Here is an 18,642-nt window from a genome sequence, read left to right as displayed (position 1 = left end):
ACCGCTGATTCGACACAAAAGATTCATAACGCTCCAAAGCTTCCTGAAGCAGTGTTTTGAAATTGGCCATCAGTATATAAGTCGTCGTTATTTAGTTTTTTTGGCGCACCATAAATATTCTGGTCGCGTTATAATATTAATATTGAACCACTGTACTAACATAAACTGATTTAAATATGTTTTTAGTACATCTTGAGAGAGGAAATGTCATTGCAGGCCTCAATGAGCCATCGGATTTCAACAAAAATATCTTAATTTGTGTTCTGAAGATTAATGAAGGTCTTACGGGTGTGGAACGACATGATCACGACTAATATGACAGTATTTTCATTTTTGGGTGAACTAACCCTTTAAGCCAGCTCAGGCATTTCCGGTGAACTGATAACTGTTCATTCTGTAGTCGCTGTACATCGACACAAAACCATCAATGGTTACATTTTTAATATTGTATTCATATTATAAAGCAGTTATCACATTTACCTAATTTGCCAATAAACCAGTTTTATTGATTGCAATAAAGATGAAGCTATTGGGAACGTTTAAAAACGCTGTCTGTAATTAGACATGCACGCATTTTTTCCTCAGCACGTCAAATGTTATTTTTAATGTGATGACCCCAAACATTATTTGTTCATCCTTCTGAGATAGTCCCCCAACGTTAAAAAATGTAGGAAATTCAACATTTGATAGAAAACACTTAATTTAAAAAAAAAAAGGCAATAATTACTACTTTAACCAGCAGGTGGAGGCAAAGTAGCATTTATTTGCACATATATCACGCATTTCCCCTAATCGTTTTTCACTTCGTTTTTGACTAAATATTAAACATTATAAAATAACTAGGTTTAAAAATACTACATTTTGTCAATGTGAAGTATGAAATACTCAAAAAAATCTCATGGAAAACAATAACTTTTCTTGTGAATGAATGAAACAGAAAGCGAGCACCGCGCTCTCCCCTTGTAGCTAATCACAGTGAGTCACAGTCACAAGAGCAATGATTTCAGCACACTTGTAAAAACACACATTTTATTCAATTAATCTAACTAAAGTGCATGATAAATATTTAATTTTTGAAGCTTTTTTTCACATAAAAGTGTGAAAACTGATGGTCGAATTGAATTTAGCTGAAAAGGAAAACTGAGGTACATTTCATAACTTTATTTATTTATTTTCTATGCTGTCTTACGTTTTAATAACTAAATTAATGCTATGCCTGACTATTTAAGTGACTATATTCTGATTATAAACTAAGTATTACACTACTGATGCTCAACACACCAGCAAATAACATCTCACCGGAAGTTTTCGCGCTGGCTTATATTATTCCTGAAGTTCTAAAGAATGCTCCGTGCATATAGTCCATTGATGATACTGTAATTTTTTAGGACGAATTTCACAAACATTACTCTAATCTGAGTGAAGTAGAGGCGTATGGAAACCACAGCCTTAGAAGTGTTTGCGTATTTGGACCTTAAAGGGATAGTTCACTCAAAAATGAAAATTCTGTCATCATTTACTCACCCTCATGTTGTTCCAAACCTGTATAAATTTCTTTGTTCGGTTGAACACAAAGGAAGATATTTGGATGAATGTTTGTAACCGAGCAGATCTCGGCCCCCATTGACTACCATAGACTACCAATGCTCGGTTACAAACATTCTTCCAAATATCTTCCTTTGTGTTCAGCCGAACAAAGAAATTTATACAGGTTTGGAACAACTTGAAGGTGAGTAAATGATGACAGAATTTTCTTTTTTGGGTGAACTGTCCCTTTAAATTTTATAAGTTTCGCGGTTTATTAACGTATTACGTGCTGTACTCTAATTCACATGAACAGATAGATAAATAGACAAACAAATTAAACGGAATAAATCAGAAACTGAAGCCTCTCCCAAGCTTTAGATGGCACACTTTATTCTTCCAGGCTCGACGTTAAACCGGACCACAGACGCACACGATCGCATTCAAAATGGCGACTCCCATGCATAGACTGATCGCACGAAGACAAGCGTGAGTTATTTGGCACATTAAACGATTTTGGACTTGTAAATTATATTTGTTATGTCTTCATTATATTGTGTTTATCTCATCAGTCGTCTGTTTGAGTTTTTGTTGTTTCAAGTCGTCTATGTATTGTTGAATATTACTATGTGGCTTCACGTTTCCACAGGGAGGCAAACAAACAACATGTTCGCTGTCAGAAATGCCTGGAATATGGACACTGGTCCTATGAATGCACTGGGAAAAGAAAGTATCTTTATAGACCTTCCAGGACAGCTGAGTTAAAAAAGAAGCTGAAAGACAAGGAGAACAAACCTTCAGATGATTTGGGGTAAGAAACACAACACATTCACATGAGTTGTGTTATTGAATGAACGGATTACTGGTTATTACGGATATTTCAACTTCAGTAATCTGGTTGTGTTGCTTTAATATTATTAATAATAGCATTTCAACAACGCTTTTTAAGTAGTGATGGACGATTTCGAAATACTGCTTCATCAAGCTTCGAAACCTGTACGAATCTTTTGATTCGGAGCGTGTAACTGCCAAAGTCACGTTTCTCTTTTAATTATTTATTATTCTTATTATTATTATTAATGTTTGAACAATTACAAAACCAAAAAAAAAAAAAAAAAAAATGGTTAATGATATAAAAATATAAAATACAATAACCAACGTCTGCCAAAGTCAGGTGATTTGAGTAAACGAGGCTTCCTTACGTCATAACTGACTCGAAACGTTTCGAATTGAACAAATGTCTGATCAGTTTTACACCTTAGATGTACATTAGTATAATTAAGTATTATAATTAGTATAATTATAATAAGTCTCTTATTGGCCTGTTTAGCTGAGCCATCCATGGAACAAACAAATCCCTTAAAATTGATAAAAGGACACATATTATACAGACACTTAGTATATAATGTGTTTGTAAAAGGTTTTTTTGTTGCATTTCCACTCTTCTGACCAGCAGGTGTCACCAGCGTGTCGCGTTTCGAACGCTTCGAACAGTGAATCATTTTGCGAAGCATTTGAATCGGAGCGTGTATCAAACTGCCAAAGTCACGTTTTTTTATTATTATTTTTATTATTATTATTAATGTTTGAACAAAAATTACAAAACCGAAAAAAAATGCCAGGGTTAAAGATACAAAAAATATAAAATACAATATCAACTAAACAAAGTCTGCCAGTGATTTGAGTAAACGAGGCTTAGTTACATCATAACTGACTCAAGTGTCTATGGGTTTTACCTGATCTCTGATCAGTTTTGCACATTAAATGTAGATGTTTTAATGATACATTAGTATAATTAAAATAAATAATAGTTGCTAATAGTCTCTTATTGGCCTGTTTAGCTGAGCCATCCATGGAACAAACAAAACAAGCCCTTAAAATTGATAAAATAACACATATTATACAGACACTTGGTATATATAGATATAGATTTTACTTTCAATAAAACATTTGCAATGTGTTTGTAAAAGGTTTTTCGTTGCTTTACACTGTTCTGACCAGCAGGTGTCACCAGCGTGTCGCGTTTCGAACGCTTCGAACAGTGAATCATTTTGCGAAGCAATTGATTCGAATCTTTGAAAAGCTTCGTTTCTCCTATCACTATTTTTAAGGCAGACAACGCCATCTAAAGGTGAAAGAGCAGAACTGGACACTGCATGTGTTGATAGTATAGAATGGACAACCACATTATAGACAACTTCATACTTGTTTGTTTGTCGATTCTCATTTCAATTATCATGTTAAACACTGGAAAGTCACATGATTTCAACTGTACTTTCTTTACCTGTTTTAGACCTGGAATAACACAGCGCACCGAGAAAAAAGCTAAGAAAAAAAGGTGAGTCAATGCCTTTCTGCGAATGCTTGTGTTACCAGTATAAACATGTTATTATGACCGATATGCACTAAGATAAAACATCCTAATATTTCACTGTATTATTACATAATTACAGTGAGGAAATGTTGACATGCTGTTTTCTTTGAGGTCCTCCTCCAGCTCCAGCAGCAGTGATTCGTCGAGCTCTTCCAGCGACTCTTCCTCAGACAGCAGCGACTCCTCCAGCTCCTCATCCTCGTCTGAAGACAGCAGCAGTGACAGCGAGGACAGCTCCAGCCCTTCCTCCTCGTCCTCCTCCTCGTCTTCCTCCAGCTCTGACTCAGACTCTGATTCCTCAAGCAGTTCTGATCAAGGCCCTCCGAAGAAGAGGAAAAAGAAGAAATGAGGGTCCAGCTGCATGATTCAAACACAGAACTCGTATCATACGTCGACAGTACGTGTGTGAGAAGGCTGATGAATGTGAAGAAACAGAGATATATTGTCATCCTGTTTTTGTAAAATGTAAAATCACACACATCCGCTGTCACATTCACTTTTTTTACCTTGAAACAAATGCAACTTTTTGTTTTCCCTTCCTGCCAGTGTAGTGGTGTCTCAAACCAGTAAATTAAAATACTGTAATGATTTATTCATTCATACTGATATTTTCCGTATTTCTTTTTATGTAAATGATCCATTTTTGCTTCTTTAGTTTGATTTTGAATTGTTTTTTTTTTTAAGTAGGGATGATGGCATAAAAAAGAGGCTTTTTGCATTTTAAGATGTAATAAACTGATTTCTTACAGAGAGAAATGTAGCTTCTGTCAGATAATATTGTTAATACTGCATTTAAATCTTTTTAAAGGAAGCATGTCTCATTCGATTCACAGCCATATATTTGTACACATCGCTTCATAAAATATTTATAAAGCATATTGTGTGTGTAGTTTTTTTTTTTTTTATGATTTGTGCTGAAATTAAATAATATTATTTAGATACACTACCGGTCACTGTAATATGAAATATTTCAACCATTTAAAATGTTTCTATGTGAATATATAGTAAAAAGTAATTTATTCCTGTGATCAAAGCATTGTTACTCAGTCTTCAGAAATCATTCTAATATGATGATTTGATGTTTAAGAAACATTTCTGATTATTATCAGTGTTGAAAACAGTTTCATATTTTTGTGGAAACTGATTTTTCAGGATTATTTGATGAACAGAAAGTTCAAAAGAACAGCATTTATTTGAAAATTAATCTTTTGTAACATTATAAATGTCTTTACTGTCACTTTTGATCAAATTAATGCATCATTGAAGAATAAAAGTATTTAATTATAAAAAAAACTGATTAATTGAGCTGTTTTCAACACTATTAACGATCAGAAATGTTTCCTAAAGGGATAGTTCACCCAAAAATGAACCTTCTGTCATCATTTACTCACCCTCAAGTTGTTCAAAATCTGTATAATTTTCTTTGTTCTGTTGAACACATAGGAAGATATTTTGAAGAATGTGTTAAACTCAACAGTTTTGGCCCACCATTGACTTCCATAGTATTTGTTTCCTACTATAGAAGTCAATGGTGCCCCAAAGTGGCCTGGTTACAAACTTTCATCAAAATATCTTCCTTTGAGTTCAACAGAAGAAATGTATACAAATTTTGAACAACTTGAGGGTGAGTAAATGATGACAAAAGTTTCATTTTTGGGTGAACTGTCCCTTTAAGCAGCAAATCAGCCTATTAGAATGATTTCTGAAGGATCATGTGACACTGAAGACTGGAGTAATGATGCTGAAAATGCAGCTTTTTTATATAAAAAATGTAATTATTCTAGAAATTTTGACTAGTAGTGTAATATAAAATTAATAAACTAATAAAACATTGAATTACATAACAAATATTGGCCTGGACAAGGCTTAGATTAAGCCAGGATTAGGCTTTAGTTTAATTAGGACATTTAAGTAGCTTTTAAAAACGCATCTTGAGACAAAACAATAACACTAACATATTTTAAGCTAAGTTGGTGGACAAAATTCATCCTCAAAATCAACATTATTGAAAAACTTTTTTTTTTTAGTACAAAAAAATACTAAACTTTGACAAAAAGTAATTTTTATTGTTATAATTGTCATTTCATAATATTTAGATATGAATCCAGCTGAAAAATACTTGTGAAAAGAGTCTTTCAGTCAGTCAAACAGCAAATAGTGGAGCTCTGCTTCCATCTACTGGTAAAAGTGATCATTTTTTACTTTTAAAACTGCGTTTTCCAAAAGATGGGCAAAAATCTCACACTAAACCATGTCAAATTATCCATGTTATCCCCATGAATGAAAGTTAGAAATATCAGTCTTTTATGAAGTGAATTTTACGTAAAAAGCTATTTTTGTATAAAAACCTATTTAAAATATGTTTTTTAATTTATTTATATACATTTAAAAAAATATGATAAATCCTCCAAAAACTGCACAAATGTGGAGTAAAAACATTAATAAAGAGAGTAAAATTACATTTGTTTTTTTAAAAAACAATTATTTTGTTACAAAATTATATTTTGTTGCCTGGGGTCTCTGGAGACCCCAAAGACCCTGAGAGCGACTTTTTTTACACTAACATTAAAAACAAGATATCACTCCATTTTTTTTTTTTTTTTTTTTTTTTTTTTTTTATTTGTAGATCTAGAAAGTGTTAACCACTGTACAAAGTTTCATGTCATTTGGACAAAGAGAACGTATTTTTTAAATTACTTTTATGGTCTAAAAATACCCTATTAGGGTTAAAACTGCTCAAACATGTATTGTAACAAGCGAAACCGGAGGATGATTTCGTAGAAATAAGCCATAATTAAAGAAGATATCTGCGTATCAGTTATTAGACACATAAAACTGCAACATCGTAAAAAAGTCTACTTCTGAGTTGCCTGAGAGCGCTAAAGACGCTGTCTATCTAGGCTGCGCGCTCGCATTGAGACACCGCTGCGCTGAGAGGACGCGCGCTAGTCACGTGACCACGTTAGTTTACGAAGCCGAAAGCAGCCAGATCCGCGATGATCTCCTAACAAAATGACCGTGATCTGCTGGAAAAATCTGTCCGACACCATCATGACGAGCAGACGAGCCTCGGCGGCATGGCTCACCTAAACGAGCGGTGTCTTTCAGAGCAGGTACGCGTTTCTCGCCGGCGGCTGACACATTTATTGGGACGCGACAGTAGATCAGTGGACGCGGACTGAGACAAAGGGAAAGGCTTTCATAGCTAGAATGCTTCGGGCCTAAAAGAAGCCAAGAGGTAAGTGGGCCACAAATCGGGCGATTACATAATTGAAATGATCTGTGTACGCGCGCATACAGTAATGTTTGATTATTTATTCACGAGATAAAGCGTTACAAGTTGTTAATGTAGGAGAGCTAAGTTAGCATTGTTTAGCCAACATGCGAACTGATATCTCACACTCACATGCCATCGACTAGACAGCGCATTATTAGGAATTAACCATCAATTTTACACTTTCGATCGGAATCGATCAGTTTATTGTTGCTAACATGTCGTTTGAACATCCCTCCCCCCCATGTCTACCCCTTTCAGATGCAGAGTTCATATTTAATGCCATTTTTTTGGCACCTTAATTATTAGAAGTGGACATTTTTTGCTGATGGACACTTAAACGACGTTCAAATTCAGTTGGCGTTTGAGTTTTAACTTCCAAATATCTTTAAATGCTAATGGGAGAGTCACGTGAACACATTACTGACTGTTTCAGGAGCTCAACTGCTTGTTTATTTTAATTTATATATATATATATATATATATATATATATATATATATATATATATATATATATATATACTGACGTCACGACGTAAAAACGTTGAAGTATCTTTGCGTCACCAGCTTGACAAAATGTAAACACGGTCAAAATGGCAGTTGCTTGGCGAGTTCAATTCGGTTCAGACTAGTTACAGTCGAGAATACGTCGCACATTTGGTTGTAATTTAGCCATTTTAATCGGGATTAACTAGAGCAAAAGAAAACAAGTGATATTTTTAAGATTTTCAGCTTGACAGTTGTCAGTATTCTTGTTTCAGACATGTTTTTGTTGATGTATCAACATGTAGGCTTAATTTTAGGGCAGATCGTTACTGTTCAATCATAATAACACTTACTCCATCATGTCTTCCTTGCAGTTTGCATGTTTGGAGGCCATTTTAAAGTCAGCTAGAGCAGGAACAGGGCTTTGTTTGGAGTTGCATACTACTATACTATTCCTTACTGTGTTGTATAGTTTGTATGCTCTGCGTAATGTGCAAATTTGCATTGCATGTGTGGCCCTGAAAAGTGGACTTCATAGGGTGTTTGGTTATCTTAAGTGATTAGGGAGTGTGTATTCTCAGTCCGAAGGGCAATGCAAATGGCATGGGAAACAAGTGTGCATCGGTATATCATGTTACAGGAAGTAGAGAGGTGATGCACAAAGTTGGGTGAGAATCAATTTTCAGCTTTGTAGTGGCTACTAGGCTGTAGTGTGCGAGTGCACATGAAAAATGAATGATCTCTGTGAGTCAAGCCCATTGTTTTTAAATAAGACTGAAGTAAACTTCTACAGATGTCCCCTAGTTAGTGAACACTGAAACAGAACAGAATGCACTGTGCTGACTACTGTATCCCATAATGCAATTGTTTAATGTCACCTTCCAGAGTGCAAGAGTAAGGTTAAAGTAATAATTCTATTAATTTTCTCCACAGAAGTACTGCTTTTAACCCTAACTTATAAACCTTTTAAAGATAGATCCACTGTGAGCTATGAAGATAATGATATTTGCTTTTTATATATATATATATATATATATATATATATATATGTATATGTGTGTATATATATGTATATATATAATCGTGTTTCACAGCAGAATTTCTGGTGAAAACTACATTACCCATGATTCTGCAAAGAAATCTCCACCAATCAGAGATTCTAAACAAGCTAATTAACTTTTTAGCACCAGTCCACTCCCATGAAGCACTGCCATTGAGGCTTTCAAAAATGACCTAAAGTCGGCATGAAACAGAAGTTGTGCTGGTCTTTTCTTCGCTATTGTGACGTATATCTGCGTAAAACAGCATTTGGAATAAAGGTGCGTTCACGCGGCCTTGTAATTCCTGTAGTTACGAGATTCTAGCTTGTAAAAAGCATTCACGTCCTCGTAGAGATCGTAATTACAGCTTGTAAGCTGGTAGTTTTCTGAGAGCTCCCACATGTTCCACGTGGCCGCTGTACCACCTGACCACTGTAGATTCATTTAGGTGTTGATAGTGGTGTCATGGAAATGCATAATTCCTAGTCCAAGGACCAAAAGGACGTGAACAGCTCCGAATATAACGTCACGTGTTGTCATGTCAAGATTCCGGTAAATACGAGGTGACGTGAATGCAGTATTAGAACAAATGTAGGGCGGGGCTTAATTTTGTCCATAGGGAATTGATTGGATGGTTGTGGTTTGCTATTGGTGGATCTCATGTGAGTGACAGGTTGCCCCGCCCTCATCAGAGATTAGATGTTGCTGAAAGAGGGAGGGAAAGATATTCTGATTCAAGATTACAAGGAACATGAATTTAACAAAATGATGTGCTCAAAACGATATTGAAGAAAAATGCGATAACTTGTTAATTATGCTATATTTGATATGCAATACAGTTATGCTTTAAAGGTACAATTTGTGATATTTTTTTCCGCTAGAGGTCGCTAGAAGCCTATTCAAAACAAAGGCGTAGTTTGATGACGCCAAGTCAAACTTGGGAAACTTGGGACATGTGGTCTCCATCTCAACGGACGGTGCAAAAGAATAGGGATTGGAGTCTGGAAGAACTCATGTTCATGGATGTGATTATTAACGTTACTGTAGTATGAAGCAGAGCAGGAGCGAGTGTTGTGGAGCTGAACGAGGAGCTGGAGCGATTGATCAACACACGCCTCACGAGCAGCGGGACTTTTATTATGACACAGTCGCCGGCGCCGCTTCCGCTTTTCCGGTCATGAGTTTACAGGAGCTGTCCTTGTCGACAGAACCAGCGGCAGATGGTAAACAGTAATTATGTTCCATAAATAAGTAACACAATCCACCATAAAACGTGCAAGAAGTAAATAAGGAACTGCTTGAAGCAAGCTAGTGGTTTGCTGGACGCTAGACACTACTTCCGCATTTGTCCACGGCACTGTTGTCATGTGGTTTCTACGTCAATAAAGGCGGTAACAAAGGTAACTGGCGTCATTGACAGGCGACTGCACTGCCCCGTGTCACTGTTTAGAATGGGAATTTTCTCATGATTTACAAGTAGTTGAAAGCATTAGAGATATTGTTTGTAATCAGCTGGACAAAATATATAACACTAGTCTAGTGGTTTTTGGATATTTTACTGCAAAAATTTTACATATTGTACCTTTAAATTATATTTAAATATATGACATTTGTGATCTCATGCTGTCTGAGAGGCGGCTTTCTGTGCATGTGCTTCAGGTGTGTGTCAGACAGCTCAGAGCTGATTTCTGCAGCTCATTGTGCTTAACTCTTTTTAACATCAAGAAAGTCAGACGCAAGTAAGTCTTTTTTTGTCTGCGATGTTAAACTTTGACTTTTTGCCACCTTTTGAAGTAGCCTATTAGCACCATTCAGATAATCGTGTGTGTATCGCAATCTGTACATTTGCGATATTTTGATGATTCAGCCTTAGCCCAGATAAATCATTTATAATAAATACTGCAATATTCTATAAAAAAAAACACTTTCCGTTTTGATTTCATGGTGACTTTTTTCATGTTGAATTCGATAGTCATTTGCAATGCTTCATGGGATTGTAGAGCTTTCCCTCACTGAAGTTGTTAAAGGATTAGTTTACTGTAGCATTAAAATGTCCTGATAATTTACTCACCCCCATGTCACCCAATGTCTTTCTTTCTTCAGTCAAAAAAAAAAATTAAGGTTTTTGAGGATTTTTCTCCATATAGTGGACTTCACTGGGGTTCAACGGGTTGAAGGTCCAAATGTCAGTTTCAGTGCAGCTTCAAAGAGCTCTACATGATCCCAGACGAGGAATAAGAGTCTTATCTAGAGAAAAATGGGTCATTTTCTTAAAAAAAAAAAAAAACCACAAATGCTCATCTTGCACTAGTGTTGTCAAAAGTACCGGTACTTCTGTACCAAGTCGGTACTGAAATTTCGAAAATGTGACGATACCAGCATTTCTGTAGTACCAGTAGTACCGAGAATCCGGGTATATTCGGTACCCACTGATAGGACTGTGGCAGTATTTACTTGAATATGACACGAGTGAAGCACAAAGCTGTGTTTACAGAAGAAATGATAGGTTAGAAATTTAATGTGACTTCGTAGCCATGGAAACTAGTGATCGACCGATATTGATTTTTTTTTTTTATTACCGATACCGATTATTTGCATGTTTATGTACCCGATAACCGATATGCAGAACCGATATTTATTTACTGTTATACTTCTGTTTTTGACAATTATTACAACACAAATGAGCTGAACCAACCATTTTATTTATAACAATCACTCCCTCCTTGCATACAAAAAAAAAAACTTTACTGAATAATATTAGCTGGAATATATAACATTGTCAGGAAAGTAACAAACAAAACAGCATACATCATTGCATTTTCCAACTAGTGTTATTAATTATTATGTTTTGTCGGTCTAGATCATCAATGCTTTCTGACAAAGTGCTGTAACTTATCTATGCATTTACACAAAACTATAAATTGGGCTACTCAACCGCGATCGCGTGTGGAGATACTAAATAATTTCCACAGAGCTGCATTTATTTAGATTTGTATTAACTAAATAATGGTTATGTAGTAAATCAAATGATTATATAATCTAATAAAGTTAAACAGCACTTGTCAGTTGGCATTTTATGATCTAAATTTAATGTAACGTTAAATCATGAAATGCCAACTGACAAAGTGCGGTTTGACTATAACTTAATCAACCGCGATCGCGCATGGAGATAATAAATAATTAATTTCCACAAAGCGGTAGGCTATATTTATATGTGTATTAGCGAAATAATGTAGTAAATGGTAATATAATCTAGGGTGTTTAAACAAGATAATCTTGTCAAAAGTTTCATTCAGTGGCCGTGCTTAAGCCTCATGATCATCCGTCAGTTGCTAAGCAATATGAACAAACTTTTTCTTCTAGACTAATGGTGAGCAAATACAACAGATAGAGAATTAAATTCAGCTTTTATTTTCAACATGCACTCATTCACGTCTGTTTTATTTAATTCATGTAAAGTTACGTCTTTATTGGGGCAGGACATGACGAATTACACTACGTGACTCAATGAGTTCGTCTCAATTGTTTAGAAACAAGCTGCATAAATTAACTATATCAGGAATTTATGTCTCAGACCTAATTTGTGCATGTCTGTTATGTTAAATAAAGTTGATTAATTAAAGCAAACCAAGTAGAACATATACTTTACCTGTGCACTGAGTTGTTGTTGACTGATCTCCTCAGACGGAAGAAGTTTCAAAACGGCCACAAGATGGCGCCGTAAATCGGCGAATCCGATATTACAAAACCGATACCCGATTATGGAAAAATGCTTAAATATCGGGAAAAATATCGGTAAACCGATACATCGGTCGATCACTAATGGAAACATTTTGGTTCATGTCGAATGAGGCACGTGAGTCCATACATTTAAGCTTCGTATTCTGTTTTCCAAATTGCGATCTGGTCACCTGATTATCAGAGAATTTAACAATATTCCATTAGTTATTTCACTGAACATGGAATCTCTTTCTTTTCCCAAATCTTCACTCACGCAGGGGATTATAAACATTTCTTTCATTCGCATTTAGGCCTATTATAGGCTATTCGCATTCTAGAAAAAACACTGTAGGACAGAAACCTTTTTGCTTGCACGTCAATTTCTATTTAACAGAGCAGTCTATATCAAAGTAATAACGGGACTTTGGCTATAATGACGCGTCTTTGTGTGGAAATAAAAACAAATGTTTTTTAAAAATTATATTTAACTTTCTTATTATTTAGGTTACCATTATTTACCGATATTTATTTCATAGTTTTACAGGCTGTAGTGTGTTGTTTCACTGACGAAATAGCTAAAATAAACACGCACGTCTGTTACCCCTGTTGAAAAAAACAAGCATATGCTGGTAAAGTAGGTTTTGAAGCTGGTATGCTGGTTTGAGCTGGTTTATGCTGGTCCAGGACCATCTTAGGACTAGCATGGACCAGCAGGACCAGCATTTGACCAGCATACAGCTTCAAAACCTACCTTACCAGCATATGCTTGTTTTTTCAACAGTACACAATGGATGTTTGAGCTTTTTATTTATTTATTTATTTTTTTAAAAATTTATTTAATTGAGGTAGCCTATATATATACACAAACACACACTCCAAATCATATTTAATGTTTTTAAAATAGACTATATAAAATAGTAAAATAGTTCCAATAGATTTTGCTGTGGTACCGAAATTGGTACAGAGAACTGTAAAATTTTCATGGTATTGGTACCGACTACTGGAATTTTGGTACCGTGACAACACTATCTTGCACTGCTCTGCGATGCACCACGCATTACGTAATCATGTTGGAAAGTCATGCGTGACGTAGGCAGAAGTACCGATCCAGTGTCTACAAAGCGAATGTGCAAAGACTAATTCAAACGCCCTTTACAAAAAAACGGTAAAACAACAATGTTGGAGGAGAAAATGAGAAAATGAGTTTTTCACTCTACCGCGGTACTTCCGCCTACATCACGCGTGACCTTGAAATGCATGGCACATCGCAGAGCTATAAGACGAGCATTTATGGTTAAAAAGTATATAATTTAATTTTAATTTAATATAACCTTCAACCCGTTGAACCCCAGTGAAGTCCACTATATGGAGAAATATGGAATGTTTTCCTCAAAGACCTTCATTTCTTTTCGACCGAAGAAAGAAAGACATAAACATCTTGGATGACATGGGAGTGAGAAAATTATCAGGAAATTCGAATTCTGAACTGAACTAATCCTTTAAGTACACAGTCTTATATCTTTGTCTATTTGTCTCAAATGGCTTCAAATCAAAGGTTGTAATGTTGTGGTTGTCATCGTGGCTGGTTGGTTCGGTTCCTGGTTTATAACTCTGTAATGAAGACTTTTTTAAAAATCCCTATGGGAAAAATGAATGGAAAAAATAGCTCTGGAACCAACACCACTGAATTAGTGCGCAGAGATGCTCTATTTTCAGAGTGATGGATTAAAAGCCTTCATGTCTTTGACTTATTATTCGATCAAACAGTCTAAACTAAAGATATCACAAAATGTTACAAACCTGGATTAAGAATGTAAAATATCTGCTGAGTTCACTTAGAGAAACACGGTTTTCACATACATTTTTAATATGTAGTAGTAGGCAGTTTATAGTATATACTGTGTAGTATGCCATAAAATGCCACCCAAACGTTAGCTGCTCTATTGTTTAAATGAAATGAATAATTACCCAGCTAACTCATGCATACCTCCAGGCTCCTGGCACAGATGTAAATCTTGAGCCGGGACAGATCTTGTGCTGCTTATGTAACCAAACTAAACGCACACACTCACACGGTCCTGCCCCGTACACTGGGATCAGAAGATGAAGCGCACAGAAGACCACGTTCCTACCCAGAGTTCATGATGTTCATTGATAATCCAGTGGCAAACTCGATTCCAACACCACTCGTGTGTGTAAATAACATGATAGGTCTTGACACTTCCTGTTTTAGTTGTGGTCCGTGGCTTGAGTTGACTATTTCCTCTGTCTGTGTTTATGACTAGAAAGAATGCGGCTGACACTTGTTTGCCTTTGTTAGTTCATAAAAGCTTCTACAGCTTGTTGGCAAGGGATCTAACAGGCCATGCAACTTGTTCTTCTCTATTTTTGAGGACAACTTTTGTTGTTGTTGTACTTGCAACTTCAGCAGGGCTGGATGAGGTCAGAGCGGCTCGAGGCATTCATTTACTGCAACAAATTCCTAGTCAGTTAAAGGAGTAAAAGCCTGTTTTCCAAGATACAATTGACCGTTTTTGTTGCTGTGCCTAAAAACGGTTCAAATTACTCATGGTTTGGTTATCATCACAGTTTTAGGGTCACAGTTTCGGTACAGTTCAGGGGGAAAAGAACTACTGTCAAATAAAAATAAAGAAAATAAGAACAAATAATTGAACTTCAAGCACAAATAAAGTGCTTTTCAGGTAGTTCTAACAGCATTTTGAATTAAGTAATCAAATGTAAATTTATATTGCATATAATCTTCACTGTATAAATTAAATAAAGATTAATTATTATTAGGGCCCAAGCGAAAATTCGCGCAGGGCCCTCTTGTTCTTCTAAGGATTATTAGGGCCCAAGCGAAAATTCGCGCAGGGCCCTCTTGTTCTTCTAAGGATTATTATTTTTTTTTTTTTTTTTTATTTTTTTTTTTTTTTCCGTCTTCCGGGGCTTTTTGGGGGCCTTAACATGCTCAAAAACTCTTGAAAATTGGCACACACATTGGAATCCGCGGCCATTAGGACGCCGGAGAGGCTGGTACCCGGGCGTGGCAGGGGGGCTCGACAGCGCCCCCTTGAAAAAAGTCTGAAAATATGGTCCATATATTAAACATGCTTGCACGTATTAGTATGAAACTCGGTACACATATAGACCTCATCGGGCCGAACAACTTTCGCGCTCTAAGTTAATCGCCACGCCAACAGGAAGTCAGCTATTAAGGGTTGTTTGAAAAACGCATGCTCTGGAATTTGATATACTCCTCCTAGACGATTAATCCGATCGCCACCAAACTCGGTCAGCATGAAGTCAAGACACTGATGATTAAAAATTGCCAGGGGATTTTTGATATCTCGAACGGTTTGGCCGTGGCGAGGCAACGAATTTATGGCGAGAAAAAGGAAACAGGAAATGTGTTATAACGTCTTAATACATATATTGATCTTTATGAAACTTCACGAGTGTGTTCGTTATAGGAGTCTGATCACATGGATGTGACTATTGTGAGTCAAAGTTATAGCGCCACCAACTGGCAGCAGGAAGTGTATCACTTTTTGAAATGTTTTGAGATCACCCTCTTATTTTTACCTGATTTGCTTCAAACTTCATCAGTGTAATGTCAATACACAGCAGATGTAGACCTATGACAGGATTTTTGATATTTGAAATATTGTTGCCATGGCAACAGGTCAAACTGTAATAATATTCTTGAGTGTTTTTGAGGCTCTTAACATGCTTCAAATTGCATGAAACTCGACACACACATCAATATTGTCAACCAGTAGACATGGACAAAGCCATAGAAATGGGCGTGGTGGAGGGGCTCAGTAGCGCCACCTTTTGACAAAAGTGGGGGTTAGTTTTTCCTACAGTCACCAAACTCGGTACACATATTATTCTCATCAAGCCGGACAATTTTCTAATTTACATTCATTAGCTCCGACCAACAGGAAGTCAGCTATTTTGGTTTGAATGTTAATTTTTTGAAAAAACAGGCTATGAATTTTATACTACTACTCCTACAGGGTTTATCCAATTTACACCAAGCTTTTTTTAACTTGTTGCGAACACATTGAAGTTGTTTAATTGCAAACGGATTTTGGATATCTCAAACGGTTTGGCCGTGGCGAGGCAACGAATTTATGGCGAGAAAAGGGAAACAGGAAATGTGTTATAACTTCTGCATACATTGATTGATGTTTATGAAACTTCAGGAGTGTGTTGGTTGTAGTAGTCTGATCACATGGATGTAACTATTGTGAGTCAAAGTTATAGCGCCACCAAATGGCAGCAAGAAGTGTATCACTTTTAAAATGCTTTGAGATCACCCTCTTATTTTTACCTGATTTGCTTCAAACTTCATCAGTGTAATGTCAATACACAGCAGATGTAGACCTATGACAGGATTTTTGATATTTGAAATATTGTTGCCATGGCAACAGGTCAAACTGTAATAATATTCTTGAGTGTTTTTGAGGCTCTTAACATGCTTCAAATTGCATGAAACTCGACACACACATCAATATTGTCAACCAGTAGACATGGACAAAGCCATAGAAATGGGCGTGGTGGAGGGGCTCAGTAGCGCCACCTTTTGACAAAAGTGGGGAGGTTAGTTTTTCCTACAGTCACCAAACTCGGTACACATATTATTCTCATCAAGCCGGACAATTTTCTAATTTACATTCATTAGCTCCGACCAACAGGAAGTCGGCTATTTTGGTTTGAATGTTAATTTTTTGAAAAAACAGGCTATGAATTTTATACTACTACTCCTACAGGGTTTATCCAATTTACACCAAGCTTTTTTTAACTTGTTGCTAACACATTGAAGTTGTTTAATTGCAAACGGATTTTGGATATCTCAAACGGTTTGGCCGTGGCGAGGCAACGAATTTATGGCAAGAAAAGGGAAACAAAGTGTTATAACTTCTGCATACATTAATTGATTTTGATGAAACTTTGGCTTAGTCTTCGTTGTACAAGGCTGATCACATGGATTTGACTATTGTGATTCAAAGTCATAGCGCCACCAACTGGAAGCAGAAAATGTGTCACTTTCAGCATACATTGAGATCACCCTCTTATTTTTACCTGATTTGCTTCAAAATTCATCAGAATAATGTTAAAACTTGGCACATGTAAACCTTTGAAAATGGGCAGGGAGGAGGGGCTCTATAACGGCACCTTGTAGTGCAGTAAATGTGGAGTGAATTTGACATAGTCCTTTGATGTTTAACCGTTTTAAGTGCCTATTGCCCGCTGTGCACAGTTGCCCTGAAGCCACCGGGGTGGCGGTGCCACCGGGCTTGGGCCCGCCATCGCTGCTCGCAGCTATATTTATTATTATTATTAAAGTTAAAGTGGAGTTATTAAGCCCCCATAGCTCTGGACATATTCACTCTATATGGATTGATCTAACAGCAGAAATAAACACGACAACAGCTGTCAGCGCATGTCACTAATAAGTGATTTCTGCGTGTGTCTGTGTGAATGAACGGCATGGTTTCGTCTGACACACAAACGAGACGCTCACTGTGTTTAGCGTCTGCCTTTTCTAAATATGAGGACGTGAGAGTCACTTTACAAGATTTGTTTAACTTCAAGAAATTAAGACTGAAAAATATCACTAATGTATACTAAAATATACTTCTCAAAGTAATAATAATATTACTGCTATTTCTAAGTCATATCATACAACCAAGATCTGTTTTTATTAGGGCTGGGTAAAAAATATTGATTTCTCGATTTTAATCGTTTCATTTTTACGAACTGATATCAATTCTTAAATCCCAAGAATCGATTAGTTTAGTCTGTTTTCAGTTGATGAATGAGCAGAATATGTAGCGCCTCCCATCCAATAAATCGCAATAAACTTTTTACTTTTGTTATGAAGCAAAGTCTCAGATTTCAAATGACGTCCATTTTATTATGAGATTCAAAAATAAATACCGTTTTGGCGCTGTTTAATGTGGCGTGACGGATCGCTTTAGCGCTTCAGTTAAAGAGAAGCATGTGATCATCCTCTCCTCCGCTTTAATACCAGTTACAGCGCGAAATAAACATGCATGAACATCTGAAGGTATGTTAAAATACACAGTACAACTTACTGAAATCCATGTCTTGAGTAATCGCTTAAATCAGTGTTTCTACCTTGGAAAGACGTCAATAAAACAGCTTGTAAACAATGTCACGTAACGCCACATTTACCTCCGAAAAACATATT

At 36.2% G+C, this 18,642-nt stretch overlaps 2 protein-coding genes across 10 annotated transcripts in view; both read left to right on the top strand.

Moving 5' to 3' along the window:
• Positions 1-1,854: 1,854 nt before the first annotated feature.
• zcchc10 (zinc finger, CCHC domain containing 10) lies at positions 1,855-4,923 on the top strand. Of its 2 annotated transcripts, none has more exons than XM_067376297.1 (4): positions 1,855-2,013; positions 2,174-2,335; positions 3,818-3,862; positions 4,010-4,923. In XM_067376297.1, the coding sequence occupies exons 1-4, from the start codon at positions 1,973-1,975 to the stop codon at positions 4,245-4,247; spliced, it is 486 nt and encodes a 161-aa protein (XP_067232398.1). In that variant the 5' UTR covers positions 1,855-1,972; the 3' UTR covers positions 4,248-4,923. The 2 variants fall into 2 exon arrangements, with proteins under 2 accessions (XP_067232398.1, XP_067232399.1); XM_067376298.1 differs by having other exon boundaries at positions 4,022-4,919.
• Positions 4,924-6,834: 1,911 nt separating this feature from the next.
• Positions 6,835-18,642, top strand: part of aff4 (AF4/FMR2 family, member 4) — a 57,089-nt gene continuing 45,281 nt past the window's right edge. For 6 of the 8 annotated variants that reach the window (XM_067376681.1, XM_067376675.1, XM_067376677.1 and 3 more), the window contains exon 1: positions 6,836-7,136. The gene's annotated coding sequence lies outside the window, so the exon portion shown is untranslated. Of the gene's footprint in view, positions 7,137-18,642 lie in introns of all 8 variants that reach the window. The other 2 variants (XM_067376679.1, XM_067376678.1) reach the window with 2 other exon arrangements.

This window comes from Chanodichthys erythropterus, chromosome 22 (assembly GCF_024489055.1).
Source record: "Chanodichthys erythropterus isolate Z2021 chromosome 22, ASM2448905v1, whole genome shotgun sequence".
Lineage (NCBI taxonomy): Eukaryota > Metazoa > Chordata > Actinopteri > Cypriniformes > Xenocyprididae > Chanodichthys > Chanodichthys erythropterus.
Note: the sequence above shows the minus strand (reverse complement) of the source record. Positions and strands in the feature narration are given on the sequence as shown.